The sequence below is a fragment of the Hyla sarda genome, chromosome 1 (assembly GCF_029499605.1).
Source record: "Hyla sarda isolate aHylSar1 chromosome 1, aHylSar1.hap1, whole genome shotgun sequence".
In the NCBI taxonomy this organism is placed as follows: Eukaryota; Metazoa; Chordata; class Amphibia; order Anura; family Hylidae; genus Hyla; species Hyla sarda.
The window spans coordinates 613,437,560-613,456,178 of record NC_079189.1 but is presented as its reverse complement, the minus strand read 5'-3'; the positions used below and the strand labels follow the sequence as shown (position 1 = coordinate 613,456,178).

At 45.1% G+C, this 18,619-nt stretch overlaps 1 protein-coding gene across 1 annotated transcript in view; it reads left to right on the top strand.

Moving 5' to 3' along the window:
• The window catches only part of LOC130307908 (oocyte zinc finger protein XlCOF7.1-like), a 131,473-nt gene extending 115,386 nt beyond the window's left edge, over positions 1–16,087 (top strand). Inside the window, exons 6-8 of the mRNA XM_056552208.1 lie at positions 9,945–10,065; positions 10,149–10,721; positions 14,162–16,087. Of these exons, the coding sequence (XP_056408183.1) occupies positions 9,945–10,065; positions 10,149–10,721; positions 14,162–15,981 (2,514 nt within the window). The 3' untranslated portion in view covers positions 15,982–16,087. The remainder of the gene's footprint in view (positions 1–9,944; positions 10,066–10,148; positions 10,722–14,161) is intronic.
• The last annotated feature ends 2,532 nt before the right edge of the window (positions 16,088–18,619 follow it).

Below are 18,619 nucleotides of genomic sequence, written 5' to 3'. Positions count from 1 at the left end.
GGCCTGGGGTGGGCTTTTTTTTAGTTAGGCTCAGGCCTGGGGTGGACTTTTTTTAGTTACGCTCAGGCCTGGGGTGGGCTTTTTTTAGTTAGGCCCAGGCCTGGGGTGGGCTTTTTTAGTTAGGCCCAGGCCTGGGGTGGGCTTTTTTAGTTAGGCCCAGGCCTGGGGTGGGCTTTTTTAGTTAGGCCCAGGCCTGGGGTGGGCTTTTTTAGTTAGGCCCAGGCCTGGGGTGGGCTTTTTTTTAGGCCCAGGCCTGGGGTGGGCTGGGGAGAGGGGGGTTAATGCTGCCGCGGGGTGAGGGATTAACCAACCATTAACGCTGCCGCTGCCATGGGGTGAGCCTGGTGAGGGGTTAAGTTACCCCTCACCCCATGGCAGCAGTAGCGTTAACCCCTCACCCCGCGGCAGCATTAACGCTGCCGTGGGGTGAGGGGTCAAGCAAGTGAGTAATGGTACTCACCAGCTCCTCGCGAGGCGTCTTCCTCTCCCGGCGGCGCTCCTAGACTGAGCGTGCAGGCCGGCGACGTCACTGTCATGTGACGTTACATTGTCACATGACAGTGAGGATCCGCGTGGCCCCGGAAGAAGAGACTCCGCTCCGATGGCACCAGGGCAGGTGAGTAAAGGTAAGGGTGACCGGGACAGACTCGCGGAGCCGCAGCAAAGGCTTAAAAGAGCCACATGCAGCTCCGGAGCCACGGGTTGCCGACCCCTGGTCTATAGCTATATGGGTCTGATGTGACAGAGTGGGCTCAGTTCCATGGAATGAGACTTCAATGAAAACGTTTGTAAATGTCCCAGTATTCAGAGATTAAAGTATCTTGAAAATGTAAATAAACGTTCCAAATGGGTAAAGCAAGGTTTACAGGGAACAGTGGCCAGTAAGGTTTGAAGTATTGGGATATGGTGAAGAGCTAATATGCTTCCTTTAGTGTAACCACAAGATGGCGACCTGCAGCCGAGGAGAAAATGGAGGGTTCCCCGATGCTTCTCAGACCTGTTGTATAAGTACAATGGTGGCGAGGTGAATGGGGAAGTATTAGACACAGAGGATGGTTAACCCTTTACAGCAGCAGTTTCAATACTCGTAGTACTGGTGTCTTTGGTGTGTGATAGAGCCACAACTATATCTATACCCCTATAGCTCCTGGGACAGATTGTATTAAGCCGGGTGTGAGGGGTTATACAGAGGGGTCTCCCCACTTATTAGGTATGTCTGTTTCCGAACTGTGCTGTATAGATAATGGAGGTATAGTATGTAAGGCAGTTGCTTGCAGAGAGTGCCCGCTAGTGTCACACTGTTCAGAGCAGCAAGCAGCTGCGTTATGGGCGGCTTCTGTGTCTGTGCGGCCCTCTCTCTCTCCACTCACCGCTCCGCCGGTCTTCGTGGCTCTCACCGTCCTGGCGATAATGGCAGCAGGCAGCTTCTGGATCCCTTGGGCTCAGCAGGCAAGTGGAATCCCGCAGCGTTAGTGGTAGGGTCTCCTGAGAATTTCCCCTGTGTCCCGAACACTGGGCCAGCAAGCTCCGCCGTGTTCCATCTGTGAGGAGAAGTCCGTGCACGTGGGAGCCGAGGCTTCACTATGGGGAGTCCCCGTGCGGCGCCAATACAGGTCCGATGTAGGTGAAAAGGGCACCGGAGCAGTCAGGGAGACGTGGAGGAGACGGTTGATGGCTTTTTGTAAAAATAAGATGACTTTAGGCGGGGCAATAACCGTCTGTTATACCAGAAGCGGAGCTCGGCAGAAGTGCGTCTAACTCCATTGACTTCTGGTCCCGCCCCCCGGATACAGCTTTTTATAAGAACGCAACGTGGTTATCTCTTCTGAATCATCTAAATGAACAGATCTCCTGCACTCTGCATTATGTTCACATGATAAGACACTAAATAGTTTTATTTGTGCATAAGTGTTACTCCAGCAACTACGTTAACCATTGCAATTCTAAAGATATATAGAACATCTGTTATATAAAATACACGCACAATTTTTCCCAATAGCTAATCTCTGTGACTGCGGTGTATTCAGAAGGTCTTAGCAGAGCAGGAAGAATAAGTAACTAGAGTGACCTGTGGCCTCCGGACCAGAGCGCCACCACTGGACTGGAAGAGGTGAGTGCGCTCCAGTCTGTTATATTATGGAAGCGGGACAATGCATTTAGTTTTTTTTGAGAAATCTATATTTTACAGTAATGGAGGGGTCTGGTGATGACTGGAGAGGTGACCCTGCTGGGACATTATACAGTAATGGAGGGGTCTGGTGATGACTGGAGAGGTGACACTGCTGGGACATTATACAGTAATGGAGGGGTCTGGTGATGACTGGAGAGGTGACACTGTTGGGAATGCTGGGACATTATACAGTAATGGAGGGTCTGGTGATGACTGGAGAGGTGACACTGCTGGGAATGCTGGGACATTATACAGTAATGGAGGGGTCTGGTGATGACTGGAGAGGTGACACTGCTGGGACATTATACAGTAATGGAGGGGTCTGGTGATGACTGGAGAGGTGACACTGCTGGGACATTATACAGTAATGGAGGGGTCTGGTGATGACTGGAGAGGTGACACTGCTGGGACATTATACAGTAATGGAGGGGTCTGGTGATGACTGAAGAGGTGACACTGCTGGTAATGCTGGGACATTATACAGTAATGGAGGGGTCTGGTGATGACTGGAGAGGTGACACTGCTGGGACATTATACAGTAATGGAGGGGTCTGGTGATGACTGGAGAGGTGACACTGCTGGGACATTATACAGTAATGGAGGGGTCTGGTGATGACTGGAGAGGTGACCCTGCTGGGACATTATACAGTAATGGAGGGGTCTGGTGATGACTGGAGAGGTGACACTGCTGGGACATTATACAGTAATGGAGGGGTCTGGTGATGACTGGAGAGGTGACACTGCTGGGACATTATACAGTAATGGAGGGGTCTGGTGATGACTGGAGAGGTGACACTGCTGGGACATTATACAGTAATGGAGGGGTCTGGTGATGACTGGAGAGGTGACACTGCTGGGACATTATACAGTAATGGAGGGGTCTGGTGATGACTGGAGAGGTGACACTGCTGGGACATTATACAGTAATGGAGGGGTCTGGTGATGACTGGAGAGGTGACACTGCTGGGACATTATACAGTAATGGAGGGGTCTGGTGATGACTGGAGAGGTGACACTGCTGGGAATGCTGGGACATTATACAGTAATGGAGGGGTCTGGTGATGACTGGAGAGGTGACACTGCTGAGACATTATACAGTAATGGAGGGGTCTGGTGATGACTGGAGAGGTGACACTGCTGGGACATTATACAGTAATGGAGGGGTCTGGTGATGACTGGAGAGGTGACACTGCTGGGAATGCTGGGACATTATACAGTAATGGGGGGTCTGGTGATGACTGGAGAGGTGACACTGCTGGGACATTATACAGTAATGGAGGGGTCTGGTGATGACTGGAGAGGTGACACTGCTGGGACATTATACAGTAATGGAGGGGTCTGGTGATGACTGGAGAGGTGACACTGCTGGGACATTATACAGTAATGGAGGGGTCTGGTGATGACTGGAGAGGTGACACTGCTGGGAATACTGGGACATTATACAGTAATGGAGGGGTCTGGTGATGACTGGAGAGGTGACACTGCTGAGACATTATACAGTAATGGAGGGGTCTGGTGATGACTGGAGAGGTGACACTGCTGGGACATTATACAGTAATGGAGGGGTCTGGTGATGACTGGAGAGGTGACACTGCTGGGACATTATACAGTAATGGAGGGGTCTGGTGATGACTGGAGAGGTGACACTGCTGGGACATTATACAGTAATGGAGGGGTCTGGTGATGACTGGAGAGGTGACACTGCTGGGAATGCTGGGACATTATACAGTAATGGAGGGGTCTGGTGATGACTGGAGAGGTGACACTGCTGGGACATTATACAGTAATGGAGGGGTCTGGTGATGACTGGAGAGGTGACACTGCTGGGACATTATACAGTAATGGAGGGTCTGGTGATGACTGGAGAGGTGACACTGCTGGGACATTATACAGTAATGGAGGGGTCTGGTGATGACTGGAGAGGTGACACTGCTGGGACATTATACAGTAATGGAGGGGTCTGGTGATGACTGGAGAGGTGACACTGCTGGGACATTATACAGTAATGGAGGGGTCTGGTGATGACTGGAGAGGTGACACTGCTGGGACATTATACAGTAATGGAGGGGTCTGGTGATGACTGGAGAGGTGACACTGCTGAGACATTATACAGTAATGGAGGAATCTGGTGATGACTGGAGAGGTGACACTGCTGGGACATTATACAGTAATGGAGGGGTCTGGTGATGACTGGAGAGGTGACACTGCTGGGACATTATACAGTAATGGAGGGGTCTGGTGATGACTGGAGAGGTGACACTCCTGGGAATGCTGGGACATTATACAGTAATGGAGGGGTCTGGTGATGACTGGAGAGGTGACACTGCTTGGAATACTGGGACATTATACAGTAATGGAGGGGTCTGGTGATGACTGGAGAGGTGACACTGCTGGGACATTATACAGTAATGGAGGGGTCTGGTGATGACTGGAGAGGTGACACTGCTGGGACATTATACAGTAATGGAGGGGTCTGGTGATGACTGGAGAGGTGACACTGTTGGGAATGCTGAGACATTATACAGTAATGGAGGGGTCTGGTGATGACTGGAGAGGTGACACTGCTGGGACATTATACAGTAATGGAGGGGTCTGGTGATGACTGGAGAGGTGACACTGCTGGGAATGCTGGGACATTATACAGTAATGGAGGGGTCTGGTGATGACTGGAGAGGTGACACTGCTGGGACATTATACAGTAATGGAGGGGTCTGGTGATGACTGGAGAGGTGACACTGCTGGGAATGCTGGGACATTATACAGTAATGGAGGGGTCTGGTGATGACTGGAGAGGTGACACTGCTGGGACATTATACAGTAATGGAAGGGTCTGGTGATGACTGGAGAGGTGACACTGCTGGGACATTATACAGTAATGGAGGGGTCTGGTGATGACTGGAGAGGTGACACTGCTGGGACATTATACAGTAATGGAGGGGTCTGGTGATGACTGGAGAGGTGACACTGCTGGGACATTATACAGTAATGGAGGGGTCTGGTGATGACTGGAGAGGTGACACTGCTGGGACATTATACAGTAATGGAGGGGTCTGGTGATGACTGGAGAGGTGACACTGCTGGGACATTATACAGTAATGGAGGGGTCTGGTGATGACTGGAGAGGTGACACTGCTGGGAATACTGGGACATTATACAGTAATGGAGGGGTCTGGTGATGACTGGAGAGGTGACACTGCTGAGACATTATACAGTAATGGAGGGGTCTGGTGATGACTGGAGAGGTGACACTGCTGGGACATTATACAGTAATGGAGGGGTCTGGTGATGACTGGAGAGGTGACACTGCTGGGACATTATACAGTAATGGAGGGGTCTGGTGATGACTGGAGAGGTGACACTGCTGGGACATTATACAGTAATGGAGGGGTCTGGTGATGACTGGAGAGGTGACACTGCTGGGAATGCTGGGACATTATACAGTAATGGAGGGGTCTGGTGATGACTGGAGAGGTGACACTGCTGGGACATTATACAGTAATGGAGGGGTCTGGTGATGACTGGAGAGGTGACACTGCTGGGACATTATACAGTAATGGAGGGTCTGGTGATGACTGGAGAGGTGACACTGCTGGGACATTATACAGTAATGGAGGGGTCTGGTGATGACTGGAGAGGTGACACTGCTGGGACATTATACAGTAATGGAGGGGTCTGGTGATGACTGGAGAGGTGACACTGCTGGGACATTATACAGTAATGGAGGGGTCTGGTGATGACTGGAGAGGTGACACTGCTGAGACATTATACAGTAATGGAGGAGTCTGGTGATGACTGGAGAGGTGACACTGCTGGGACATTATACAGTAATGGAGGGGTCTGGTGATGACTGGAGAGGTGACACTGCTGGGACATTATACAGTAATGGAGGGGTCTGGTGATGACTGGAGAGGTGACACTCCTGGGAATGCTGGGACATTATACAGTAATGGAGGGGTCTGGTGATGACTGGAGAGGTGACACTGCTTGGAATACTGGGACATTATACAGTAATGGAGGGGTCTGGTGATGACTGGAGAGGTGACACTGCTGGGACATTATACAGTAATGGAGGGGTCTGGTGATGACTGGAGAGGTGACACTGCTGGGACATTATACAGTAATGGAGGGGTCTGGTGATGACTGGAGAGGTGACACTGCTGGGACATTATACAGTAATGGAGGGGTCTGGTGATGACTGGAGAGGTGACACTGCTGGGAATGCTGGGACATTATACAGTAATGGAGGGGTCTGGTGATGACTGGAGAGGTGACACTGCTGGGAATGCTGGGACATTATACAGTAATGGAGGGGTCTGGTGATGACTGGAGAGGTGACACTGCTGGGAATGCTGGGACATTATACAGTAATGGAGGGGTCTGGTGATGACTGGAGAGGTGACACTGCTGGGACATTATACAGTAATGGAGGGGTCTGGTGATGACTGGAGAGGTGACACTGCTGGGACATTATACAGTAATGGAGGGGTCTGGTGATGACTGGAGAGGTGACACTGCTGGGACATTATACAGTAATGGAGGGGTCTGGTGATGACTGGAGAGGTGACACTGCTGGGACATTATACAGTAATGGAGGGGTCTGGTGATGACTGGAGAGGTGACACTGCTGGGACATTATACAGTAATGGAGGGGTCTGGTGATGACTGGAGAGGTGACACTGCTGGGAATGCTGGGACATTATACAGTAATGGAGGGGTCTGGTGATGACTGGAGAGGTGACACTGCTGGGACATTATACAGTAATGGAGGGGTCTGGTGATGACTGGAGAGGTGACACTGCTGGGACATTATACAGTAATGGAGGGGTCTGGTGATGACTGGAGAGGTGACACTCCTGGGAATGCTGGGACATTATACAGTAATGGAGGGGTCTGGTGATGACTGGAGAGGTGACACTGCTTGGAATACTGGGACATTATACAGTAATGGAGGGGTCTGGTGATGACTGGAGAGGTGACACTGCTGGGAATGCTGGGACATTATACAGTAATGGAGGGGTCTGGTGATGACTGGAGAGGTGACACTGCTGGGACATTATACAGTAATGGAGGGGTCTGGTGATGACTGGAGAGGTGACACTGCTGGGACATTATACAGTAATGGAGGGGTCTGGTGATGACTGGAGAGATGACACTGCTGGGAATGCTGGGACATTATACAGTAATGGAGGGGTCTGGTGATGACTGGAGAGGTGACACTGCTGAGACATTATACAGTAATGGAGGGGTCTGGTGATGACTGGAGAGGTGACACTGCTGAGACATTATACAGTAATGGAGGGGTCTGGTGATGACTGGAGAGGTGACACTGCTGGGACATTATACAGTAATGGAGGGGTCTGGGGATGACTGGAGAGGTGACCCTGCTGGGACATTATACAGTAATGGAAAGGTCTGTTGATGACTGGAGAGGTGACACTGCTGGGACATTATACAGTAATGGAGGGGTCTGGTGATGACTGGAGAGGTGACACTGCTGGGACATTATACAGTAATGGTGGGGTCTGGTGATGACTGGAGAGGTGACACTGCTGGGACATTATACAGTAATGGAGGGGTCTGGTGATGACTGGAGAGGTGACACTGCTGGGAATGCTGAGACATTATACAGTAATGGAGGGGTCTGGTGATGACTGGAGAGGTGACACTGCTGGGACATTATACAGTAATGGAGGGGTCTGGTGATGACTGGAGAGGTGACACTGCTGGGACATTATACAGTAATGGAGGGGTCTGGTGATGACTGGAGAGGTGACACTGCTGGGACATTATACAGTAATGGAGGGGTCTGGTGATGACTGGAGAGGTGACACTCCTGGGAATGCTGGGACATTATACAGTAATGGAGGAGTCTGGTGATGACTGGAGAGGTGACACTGCTGGGAATGCTGGGACATTATACAGTAATGGAGGGATCTGGTGATGACTGGAGAGGTGACACTGCTGGGACATTATACAGTAATGGAGGGATCTGGTGATGACTGGAGAGGTAACACTGCTGGGAATGCTGGGACATTATACAGTAATGGAGGGGTCTGGTGATGACTGGAGAGGTGACACTGCTTGGAATACTGGGACATTATACAGTAATGGAGGGGTCTGGTGATGACTGGAGAGGTGACACTGCTGGGAATGCTGGGACATTATACAGTAATGGAGGGGTCTGGTGATGACTGGAGAGGTGACACTGCTGGGACATTATACAGTAATGGAGGGGTCTGGTGATGACTGGAGAGGTGACACTGCTGGGAATGCTGGGACATTATACAGTAATGGAGGGGTCTGGTGATGACTGGAGAGGTGACACTGCTGGGACATTATACAGTAATGGAGGGGTCTGGTGCTGACTGGAGAGGTGACACTGCTGGGACATTATACAGTAATGGAGGGGTCTGGTGATGACTGGAGAGGTGACACTGCTGGGACATTATACAGTAATGGAGGGGTCTGGTGATGACTGGAGAGGTGACACTGCTGGGACATTATACAGTAATGGAGGGGTCTGGTGATGACTGGAGAGATGACACTGCTGGGAATACTGGGACATTATACAGTAATGGAAGGGTCTGGTGATGACTGGAGAGGTGACACTGCTGGGACATTATACAGTAATGGAGGGGTCTGGTGATGACTGGAGAGGTGACACTGCTGGGAATGCTGGGACATTATACAGTAATGGAGGGGTCTGGTGATGACTGGAGAGGTGACACTGCTGGGACATTATACAGTAATGGAGGGGTCTGGTGATGACTGGAGAGGTGACACTGCTGGGACATTATACAGTAATGGAGGAGTCTGGTGATGACTGGAGAGGTGACACTGCTGGGACATTATACAGTAATGGAGGGGTCTGGTGATGACTGGAGAGGTGACAATGCTGGGACATTATACAGTAATGGAGGGGTCTGATGACTGGAGAGGTGACACTGCTGGGAATGCTGGGAAATTATACAGTAATGGAGGGGTCTGGTGATGACTGGAGAGGTGACACTGCTGGGACATTATACAGTAATGGAGGGGTCTGGTGATGACTGGAGAGGTGACACTGCTGGGACATTATACAGTAATGGAGGGGTCTGGTGATGACTGGAGAGGTGACACTGCTAGGACATTATACAGTAATGGAGGAGTCTGGTGATGACTGGAGAGGTGACAATGCTGGGACATTATACAGTAATGGAGGGGTCTGATGACTGGAGAGGTGACACTGCTGGGAATGCTGGGAAATTATACAGTAATGGAGGGGTCTGGTGATGACTGGAGAGGTGACACTGCTGGGACATTATACAGTAATGGAGGGGTCTGGTGATGACTGGAGAGGTGACACTGCTGGGAATGCTGGGAAATTATACAGTAATGGAGGGGTCTGGTGATGACTGGAGAGGTGACACTGCTGGGACATTATACAGTAATGGAGGGGTCTGGTGATGACTGGAGAGGTGACACTGCTGGGACATTATACAGTAATGGAGGGGTCTGGTGATGACTGGAGAGGTGACACTGCTAGGACATTATACAGTAATGGAGGGGTCTGGTGATGACTGGAGAGGTGACACTGCTGGGACATTATACAGTAATGGAGGGGTCTGGTGATGACTGGAGAGGTGACACTGCTGGGAATGCTGGGACATTATACAGTAATGGAGGGGTCTGGTGATGACTGGAGAGGTGACACTGCTGGGAATGCTGGGACATTATACAGTAACACCACTGGAGGGGTCGGGGTGATGACTGTATCATTATGTGTCAGGTTCCTATAAGATGTCAGGACGTGGCGGTCTATTTCTCCATGGAGGAGTGGGAGTATGTAGAAGGACACAAGGATCAGTACAAGGATCAGGTCATGATGGAGGATCAGCAGCCGCTCACATCACCAGGTAATAGACATGACTATATACACACGTCCTCTCATTATTTGTATGTAAAGAATGAATTCAGTCTCTGTATGTGTTCCCTACAGTCAGATCCAGTAAGAGAACAGCACCAGAGAGGTGTCCCCGTCCTCTTGATAAGCAGAGTATGGAGGACATTATGACACGGAAAGATCTGATCTATATTAATGCTACAGACATAAAAGAAGAAGAGACAGATGTGAGCGGTGATGAGCAGTATAAGGAGGACATTCTTATAGGGAAAGATCTGATCTATATTAATGCTACAGACATAAAGAGAGAAGAAGAGACAGATGTGAGTGGTGATGAGCAGTATAAGGAGGACATTCCTACAGGAAAAGATCTGCTCTATATTAATGCTGCAGACATAAAGGAAGAAGAAAAGACAGATGTGAGCAGTGATGAACAGTATAAGGAGGACATTCCTACAGGGAAAGATCCGATCTATATTAATGATACAGACATAAAGAATGAAGAAGAAGAGACAGATGTGAGCGGTGATGAGCAGTATAATGAAGACATTCCTACAGGGAAAGATCCGATCTATATTAATGATACAGACATAAAGAATGAAGAAGAAGAGACAGATGTGAGCAGTGATGAGCAGTATAAGGAAGACATTTATACAGGCAACTGCCCAGGTGAGTAGTAACCACTTAATACATAGAAGAGTCACAGATTCTAGGGCTGTAATAATTATGTATAATTCTTTAATCTCTGTGTCCTGTCTCTTTCTTGCTGTATATTTAGCTAGAATGCAAATTAAGGTGATACTACAGCTGGAATATGGACATGAAATATACCAATGTGTACACAACATGGAGACATATACCAGATAACACAATACACAACATGGAGACATATACCAGAGAACACAATACACAACATGGAGACATATACCTGATAACACGATACACAACATGGGGACATATATACCAGATAACACAATACACAACATGGAGATATATACCAGATAACACAATACACAACATGGAGACATATACCAGATAACACAATACACAACATGGAGACATATACCAGATAACACAATACACAACATGGAGACATATACCAGATAACACAATACACAACATGGAGACATATACCAGATAACACTATACACAACATGGAGACATATACCAGATAACACAATACACCACATGGAGACATATACCAGATAACACAATACACAACATGGAGACATATACTAGATAACACAATACACAACATGAAGACATATACCAGATAACACAATACACAACATGGAGACATATACCAGATAACACAATACACAACATGGAGACATATACCAGATAATACAATACACAACATGGAGACATATACCAGATAATACAATACACAACATGGAGACATATACCAGATAACACAATACACAACATGGAGACATATACCAGATAACACAATACACAACATGGAGACATATACCAGATAACACAATACACAACATGGAGACATATACCAGATAACACAATACACAACATGGAGACATATACCTGATAACACAATACACAACATGGAGATATATACCAGATAACACAATACACAACATGGAGACATATACCAGATAACACAATACACAACATGGAGACATATACCAGATAACACAATACACAACATGGAGACATATACCAGATAACACAATACACAACATGGAGACATATACCAGATAACACAATACACAACATGGAGATATATACCAGATAACACAATACACAACATGGAGACATATACCAGATAACACAATACACAACATGGAGACATATACCAGATAATACAATACACAACATGGAGACATATACCAGATAATACAATACACAACATGGAGACATATACCAGATAATACAATACACAACATGGAGACATACCAGATAACACAATACACAACATGGAGACATATACCAGATAACACGATACACAACATGGAGATATATACCAGATAACACAATACACAACATGGAGACATATACCAGATAATACAATACACAACATGGAGACATATACCAGATAACACAATACACAACATGGAGACATATACCAGATAACACAATACACAACATGGAGACATATACCAGATAACATAATACACAACATGGAGACATATACCAGATAACACAATACACAACATGGAGACATATACCAGATAACACGATACACAACATGGAGACATATACCAGATAATACAATACACAACATGGAGACATATACCAGATAACACAATACACAACATGGAGATATATACCAGATAACACGATACACAACATGGAGACATATACCAGATAATACAATACACAACATGGAGACATATACCAGATAACACAGTACACAACATGGAGATATATACCAGATAACACTATACACAACATGGAGACATATACCAGATAATATAATACACAACATGGAGACATATACCAGATAACACGATACACAACATGGAGACATATACCAGATAACACAATACACAACATGGAGACATATACCAGATAACACGATACACAACATGGAGACATATACCAGATAACACAATACACAACATGGAGACATATACCAGATAACACAATACACAACATGGAGACATGTACCAGATAACACAATACACAACATGGAGACATATACCAGATAACACGATACACAACATGGAGACATATACCAGATAATACAATACACAACATGGAGACATATACCAGATAACACGATACACAACATGGAGACATATACCAGATAACAGAATACACAACATGGAGACATATACCAGATAACACAATACACAACATGGAGACATATATCAGATAACACAGTACACAACATGGAGACATATACCAGATAACACGATACACAACATGGAGACATGTACCAGATAACACAATACACAACATGGAGACATATACCAGATAACACAATACACAACATGGAGACATATATACCAGATAACACAATACACAACACGGAGACATATATACCAGATAACACAATACACAACACGGAGACATATACCAGATAACACAATACACAACATGGAGACATATATCAGATAAAAGAAGAGTCTTTGGAGGATGGATGTAGTGACATAATTAGGATTCTTTCCCTTCTCCTGCTCCACTACTTGCTTTTCAGCAGACAGCAACACCTCAGCTGTTAGTAACAAGCAGCACTGTGTTTCTCTGGCTACCAGCTAATTAACCAGCTCTTTCCCTGCTGGGCCCTGGCTATTTAATCTTAATCTGTCTGCCTCCTGTTGATCTTCTTTTCCTTCAACCAGCAACACGCTATGCTCCTGCTCAGAAAACTGTTTCTGCAGACCCATCTCCACCTGCGGGTTTATTGGATGTGCCCACTTCCCCTTATGCCAAGGCCGAGCACATCACACTGCAGCTCAATCAATCACCGGCCAAGGCAGGATATTGCTGCGACCAGCGACTGGCTAAGCTGCAGTGTGATGAATTTACCACAAGAAGAAGGAAGAGGACACTGCAGAGGGTGGTTGCAGGATACTGGAGGCATCGGGGGAACAGCGGAGGAAAGTCTTATTGTGTTATTTGCTGGCATTCTGGGAATGTTTAAAAAAAAAGTATATTCTGGAGTTTTCCTTTTAAATTTCAGATGTTGGTTAGCTCATCAGACCCCGGCAAAGTGATCTTGGGGGTCCCATAAGCTAAAATGGTCCCCTTACCAATGATCTGGCAGGGCTAGGCTGTATCAGTGAAAATCTGATCCCGCTGTATAATGCTGTACAATAGGTATAGCATTGTACAGTGAATACAATTTAAGGATTACTTATAAAAGTCCTCTATGGAGAATAAAAAAACTAAAAATGTATTTAAAATTATATAAAAGCCCCTCCCCTAATAAGAAAAATAAAATCACCCTTCTTTTCTCATTTTATAAAAAAATATTAATAATAAAAATAAACATGTGGTACCCCTAAATAAGGAATTGTCCAAACTATTAAAATAAGAGTTTTGGCTCTTGGGAGAGGAGGAAAAAATGAAAATTTTAAAGATAACATTTCCTGGGTCGTTAAGGGGTTAATACTGAAAAATCTAATCTGTTTTATTCTCTGCAGATTCTTGTACCAGGAGATCAGAGGAGAATCTTATATCTTCAGATTATAAAGCAGATGATGATATCACACAAGATACATATGAAGAACATTCCATTATCCCAGATACACCCTCAGCCCTTCACAGCCAAGATCTCTCATCTCATCCTTATATACAGGTCCTGTCTTCTCATTCATCACAAATTGCTATACAAAAAAAAGAGAAGCCATTTTCATGTCTACAATGTGAGAAATGTTTTATTCGGAAACCAGAACTTGTTAGACATCAAAGAACTCACACAGGAGGAAAACCATTTTTATGCTCAGAATGTGGGAAATGTTTTACTGACAAATCAAGCCTTGTTTATCATCAAAAAACTCACACAGGGGAGAAGCTATTTTCATGTTCAGAATGTGGGAAATGTTTTACTTATAAATCAGATCTTGTTAAACATCAAAGAATTCACACAGGTGAGAAGCCATTTTCATGTTCAGAATGTGAGAAATGTTTTACTACTAAATCAGATCTTGTTAAACATCAAAGGACTCACACAGGGGAGAAGCCATTTTCATGCGCAGAATGTGAGAAAAGTTTTACTAATAAATCACATCTTGTTAGACATCAAAAAACTCACACAGGGGAGAAGCTATTTTCATGTCAAGAATGTGGGAAATGTTTTTCTCATAAATCAAATCTTGATAAACATCAAAGAACTCACACAGGGGAGAAGCCATTTTCATGCACAGAATGTGAGAAATGTTTTACTAATAAATCGCATCTTGTTAGACATCAAAGAACTCACACAGGGGAGAAGCTATTTTCATGTTCAGAATGTGGAAAATGTTTTTCCGAGAAATCTAATCTTGTTAAACATCAAAGAACTCACACAGGGGAGAAGCCATTTTCATGTGCAGAATGTGGGAAATGTTTTACCGAGAAATCAAATCTTGTTAAACATGAAATAATTCACACAGGGGAGAAGCCATTTTCATGTACAGAATGTGGGAAATGTTTTACTCATAAATCACCTCTTGAAAGACATCAAATATCTCACACAGGGAAGAAGCCATTTTCATGTTCAGAATGTGGGAAATGTTTTACTCATAAATCAGAACTTGTTAAACATCAAAGAACCCACACAGGGGAGAAGCCGTTTTCATGCACAGAATGTGAGAAATGTTTTACTAATACATCACATCTCTTTAGACATCAAAGAACTCACGCAGGGGAGAAGCTATTTTCATGTACAGAATGTGGAAAATGTTTTTTAGAGAAATCAAAACTTTTTAACCATCGAAGAACTCACACAGGAGAGAAGCCATTTTCATGTGCAGAATGTGGGAAATGTTTTACTGCGAAATCATATCTTATTAAACATCAAATAACTCACACAGGGTGGAAACCATTTTCATGTTCAGAATGTGGGAAATGTTTTACCCAAAATTCAAGTCTTCTTCAACATAAAAGAACTCACACAGGGGAGAAGCCATTTTCATGTGCAGAATGTGGGAAATATTTTCGTGAGAAATCAACTCTTGTTAAACATCAAAGAACTCATACGGGAGAGAAGCCATTTATATGTTCAGAATGTGGGAAATGTTTTACAGATAAATCAAGTCTTGTTCAACATCAGAGAACTCACACAGGGGAGAAGCCATTTTCATGTTCAGAATGTGGGAAATGTTTTACTCAGCGATCACCACTTATCAGACATGAAAGAATTCACAAAGGAGAGAAGTCATTTTCATGTTCAGAATGTGGGAAATGTTTTACTGAGAAATCAAATCTTGTCAAACATCTAAGAATTCACACAGGAGAGAAGACAATTCAGAGCAGTAAATGATGCAGATAACACATCTATATATTAACCATGTACATAGGATATCTGACATTTATACATATATCATATACTGCATCTCCAAACTTGTTCCCAATTGTTAATAAAAGTTTTCTTTTAGAACGTAGTCACCGATCCAGCGATGTCATCACTATAGTTTACATGGTAGGAAAAGAGTGTGATATATGGTTGTGATATTCACTGCTCCTCATGGAGAAGACCCAACAGGCATAATCCATGGGGAGCTGCTACTGGAGACCCAAACACCTCAGAGAGAAGTTCCTCGGGGGCGGAGCTTGAGCTCTTGCAGGAAGGCTGTTTCTGAGCTTCTTCCTGATCCACTTATAAAGTGACTTTAAAGAGGTACTCTGCTCCTAGACATCTTATCCCCTATCCAAAAGATAGGGGATAAGATGTCTGATCGCAGGGATTCTGCCGATGTGGACCCCTGCGATCTCTCCTGCAGCACCCTCATTCACCTGCTGTATGGAGTGAAGATCGCTCTGTGGCTGATGACGGGCGATACAGGGGCCGGAGTATCGTGACGTCACGCCCCACCCCCTCAGTGCAAGCCTATCGGAGGGGGTGTTGCGGTTGTCACCCCTCCCGCAGGCTTGCATTAAGGGGGCGGGGCTGATGTCACGATACTCCGGCCTCTGTATCACCCGTCATCAGCCACAGAGCAATCTTCTCCCCGTGCAGCTGGTGAACAGAGGTGAAAACCAAAAAACTACCCCAATAGGTAACTGATCCCACGCTACTTACAAGAGCATAACAAAGACAAAAAAAATGCGTTCTAGAGATCAAACGATACTTTATTAAATACACAGAAACATTAAAAACCCATAAAAGGGATTGAAAGAAGTACAATAAACATGATAATGGCCACAATGGACCAGACTAAAGAATGGTGGCTACCACCTAACCCAACGTTTCGCTACTGCTTCATCCGGGGCGTCGAAACGTTGGGTTAGGTGTTGGTTACCCAGGTATACTCTGTCCCACTGTGGTTTTTTATATGTTGTTTTATATTTTGCTATAATCTATTCAGCACTAGAGTAACCTGTCTTATCATATTATATCTCTTCATGTGGGTTTAGGCCCAACAATAAGGATTTTTTTACATACATTCCTGTGTATTATATTTGTATCATTGGTAGCCACCATTCTTTAGTCTGGTCCATTGTGGCCATTATCATAATGTTTATTGTACTTCTTTAAATCCCTTTTACGGGTTTTTAATGTTTCTGTGTATTTAATAAAGTATTGTTTGATCTCTACAACGCATTTTTTTTTGTCTTTGTTATGCTGGTGAACAGGGGTGCTGCGGGAGAGATTTCGGGGGTCCCCAGTGGCAGGACCCCTGTGATCAGACATCTTATCCCCCTATCCTTTGGATAGGGGATAAGATGTCTAGGGGCGGAGTACCCCTTTAAAGCAACTTCCACGGTTTGAATTCGGCTAAAAAACAGATATCTGGACTGTGGAGAACCAGAGGAACGAACCAACACCTTATTTGTATGAGAAGAAATGTCCAGCGCAGGATGAGGTCAACCAGGAACTTTATTGGCGATCACATGGAGCACACAGAAACACCAACGCATTTCGGGTCAAGCTGGACCCTTAATCATAGCATTACAAGTACAAAGCAATAATGGGTTTGAATAGACAGGGAAACAAATCACGTGTCTATGACGTCACAAAGCTAGTACAAAAACATGGAAAAACAGCAATTCCGAGACATATAAAACCAGGACCGAACTACTCTCAGGTAGGTATGGTATGTGGTCTAGCAACAATGTATGAAAAACGTTGTTGTTGCTAGTAAATGAAGAAAGGTAGTCCAGCAGTCCCTTAAAACGTAGATCCTTTATTACACTTTTCTTTAAAAATACAGAGCACACACCATCCACCTTCACCTGGTCAGCAAACAACTCCTATGGACGCGTTTCGAACGCATGCGCATTCTTGATCACCACCATGTTGTTGCTAGACCACATACCATAGCTACCTGAGAGTAGTCCGGTAGGAGAGATCGTGAGGGTCCCCAGTGGCGGGACCCCTGCGATCAGACATAGGGGATAAGATGTCTTGGGGCGGAGTATCCCTTTAAGATTTTTATATAGAAGTAATTTACAAATCTGGAATAATGGAGTATGCGCAGCTCACAGAAATAATGTGCGAGGTTAACTGAGAGACTCACACACCCTAATGAGAGTTACAGTAAAAATATAAGAGAAAATAGATTACTCAGTCCTCAGCTATACCACTCAAAATGTATAGTGGATGGATGGCTCAGATGGAAAGAAATGTACTTCCAGACCAATTAATTATGTAATATATTTAATATAAAACAATAAAATCCTAAAAAGTCACAGCCATAGGGCCCTAAGGCCGTGAATGTGAATACAGTTAAATAATGTATCCCTGTAAAAAATGTGTCAACAGTGGGATACAACAACACCAACAAAGAATATGTATCGACAGTAAATGTAGCAGCAATAATAACCCTGCAAAGGAAGGTATAGCAACAATAAACTGACAATGTGATGTACCAGCTTGAGAGAAAATATCTGGAAATTGTCCTGTAAATAAATGGAAGGAAAAGAAACCAGTCTTGTGTTTCAGAGTCAATCCTGCAAAG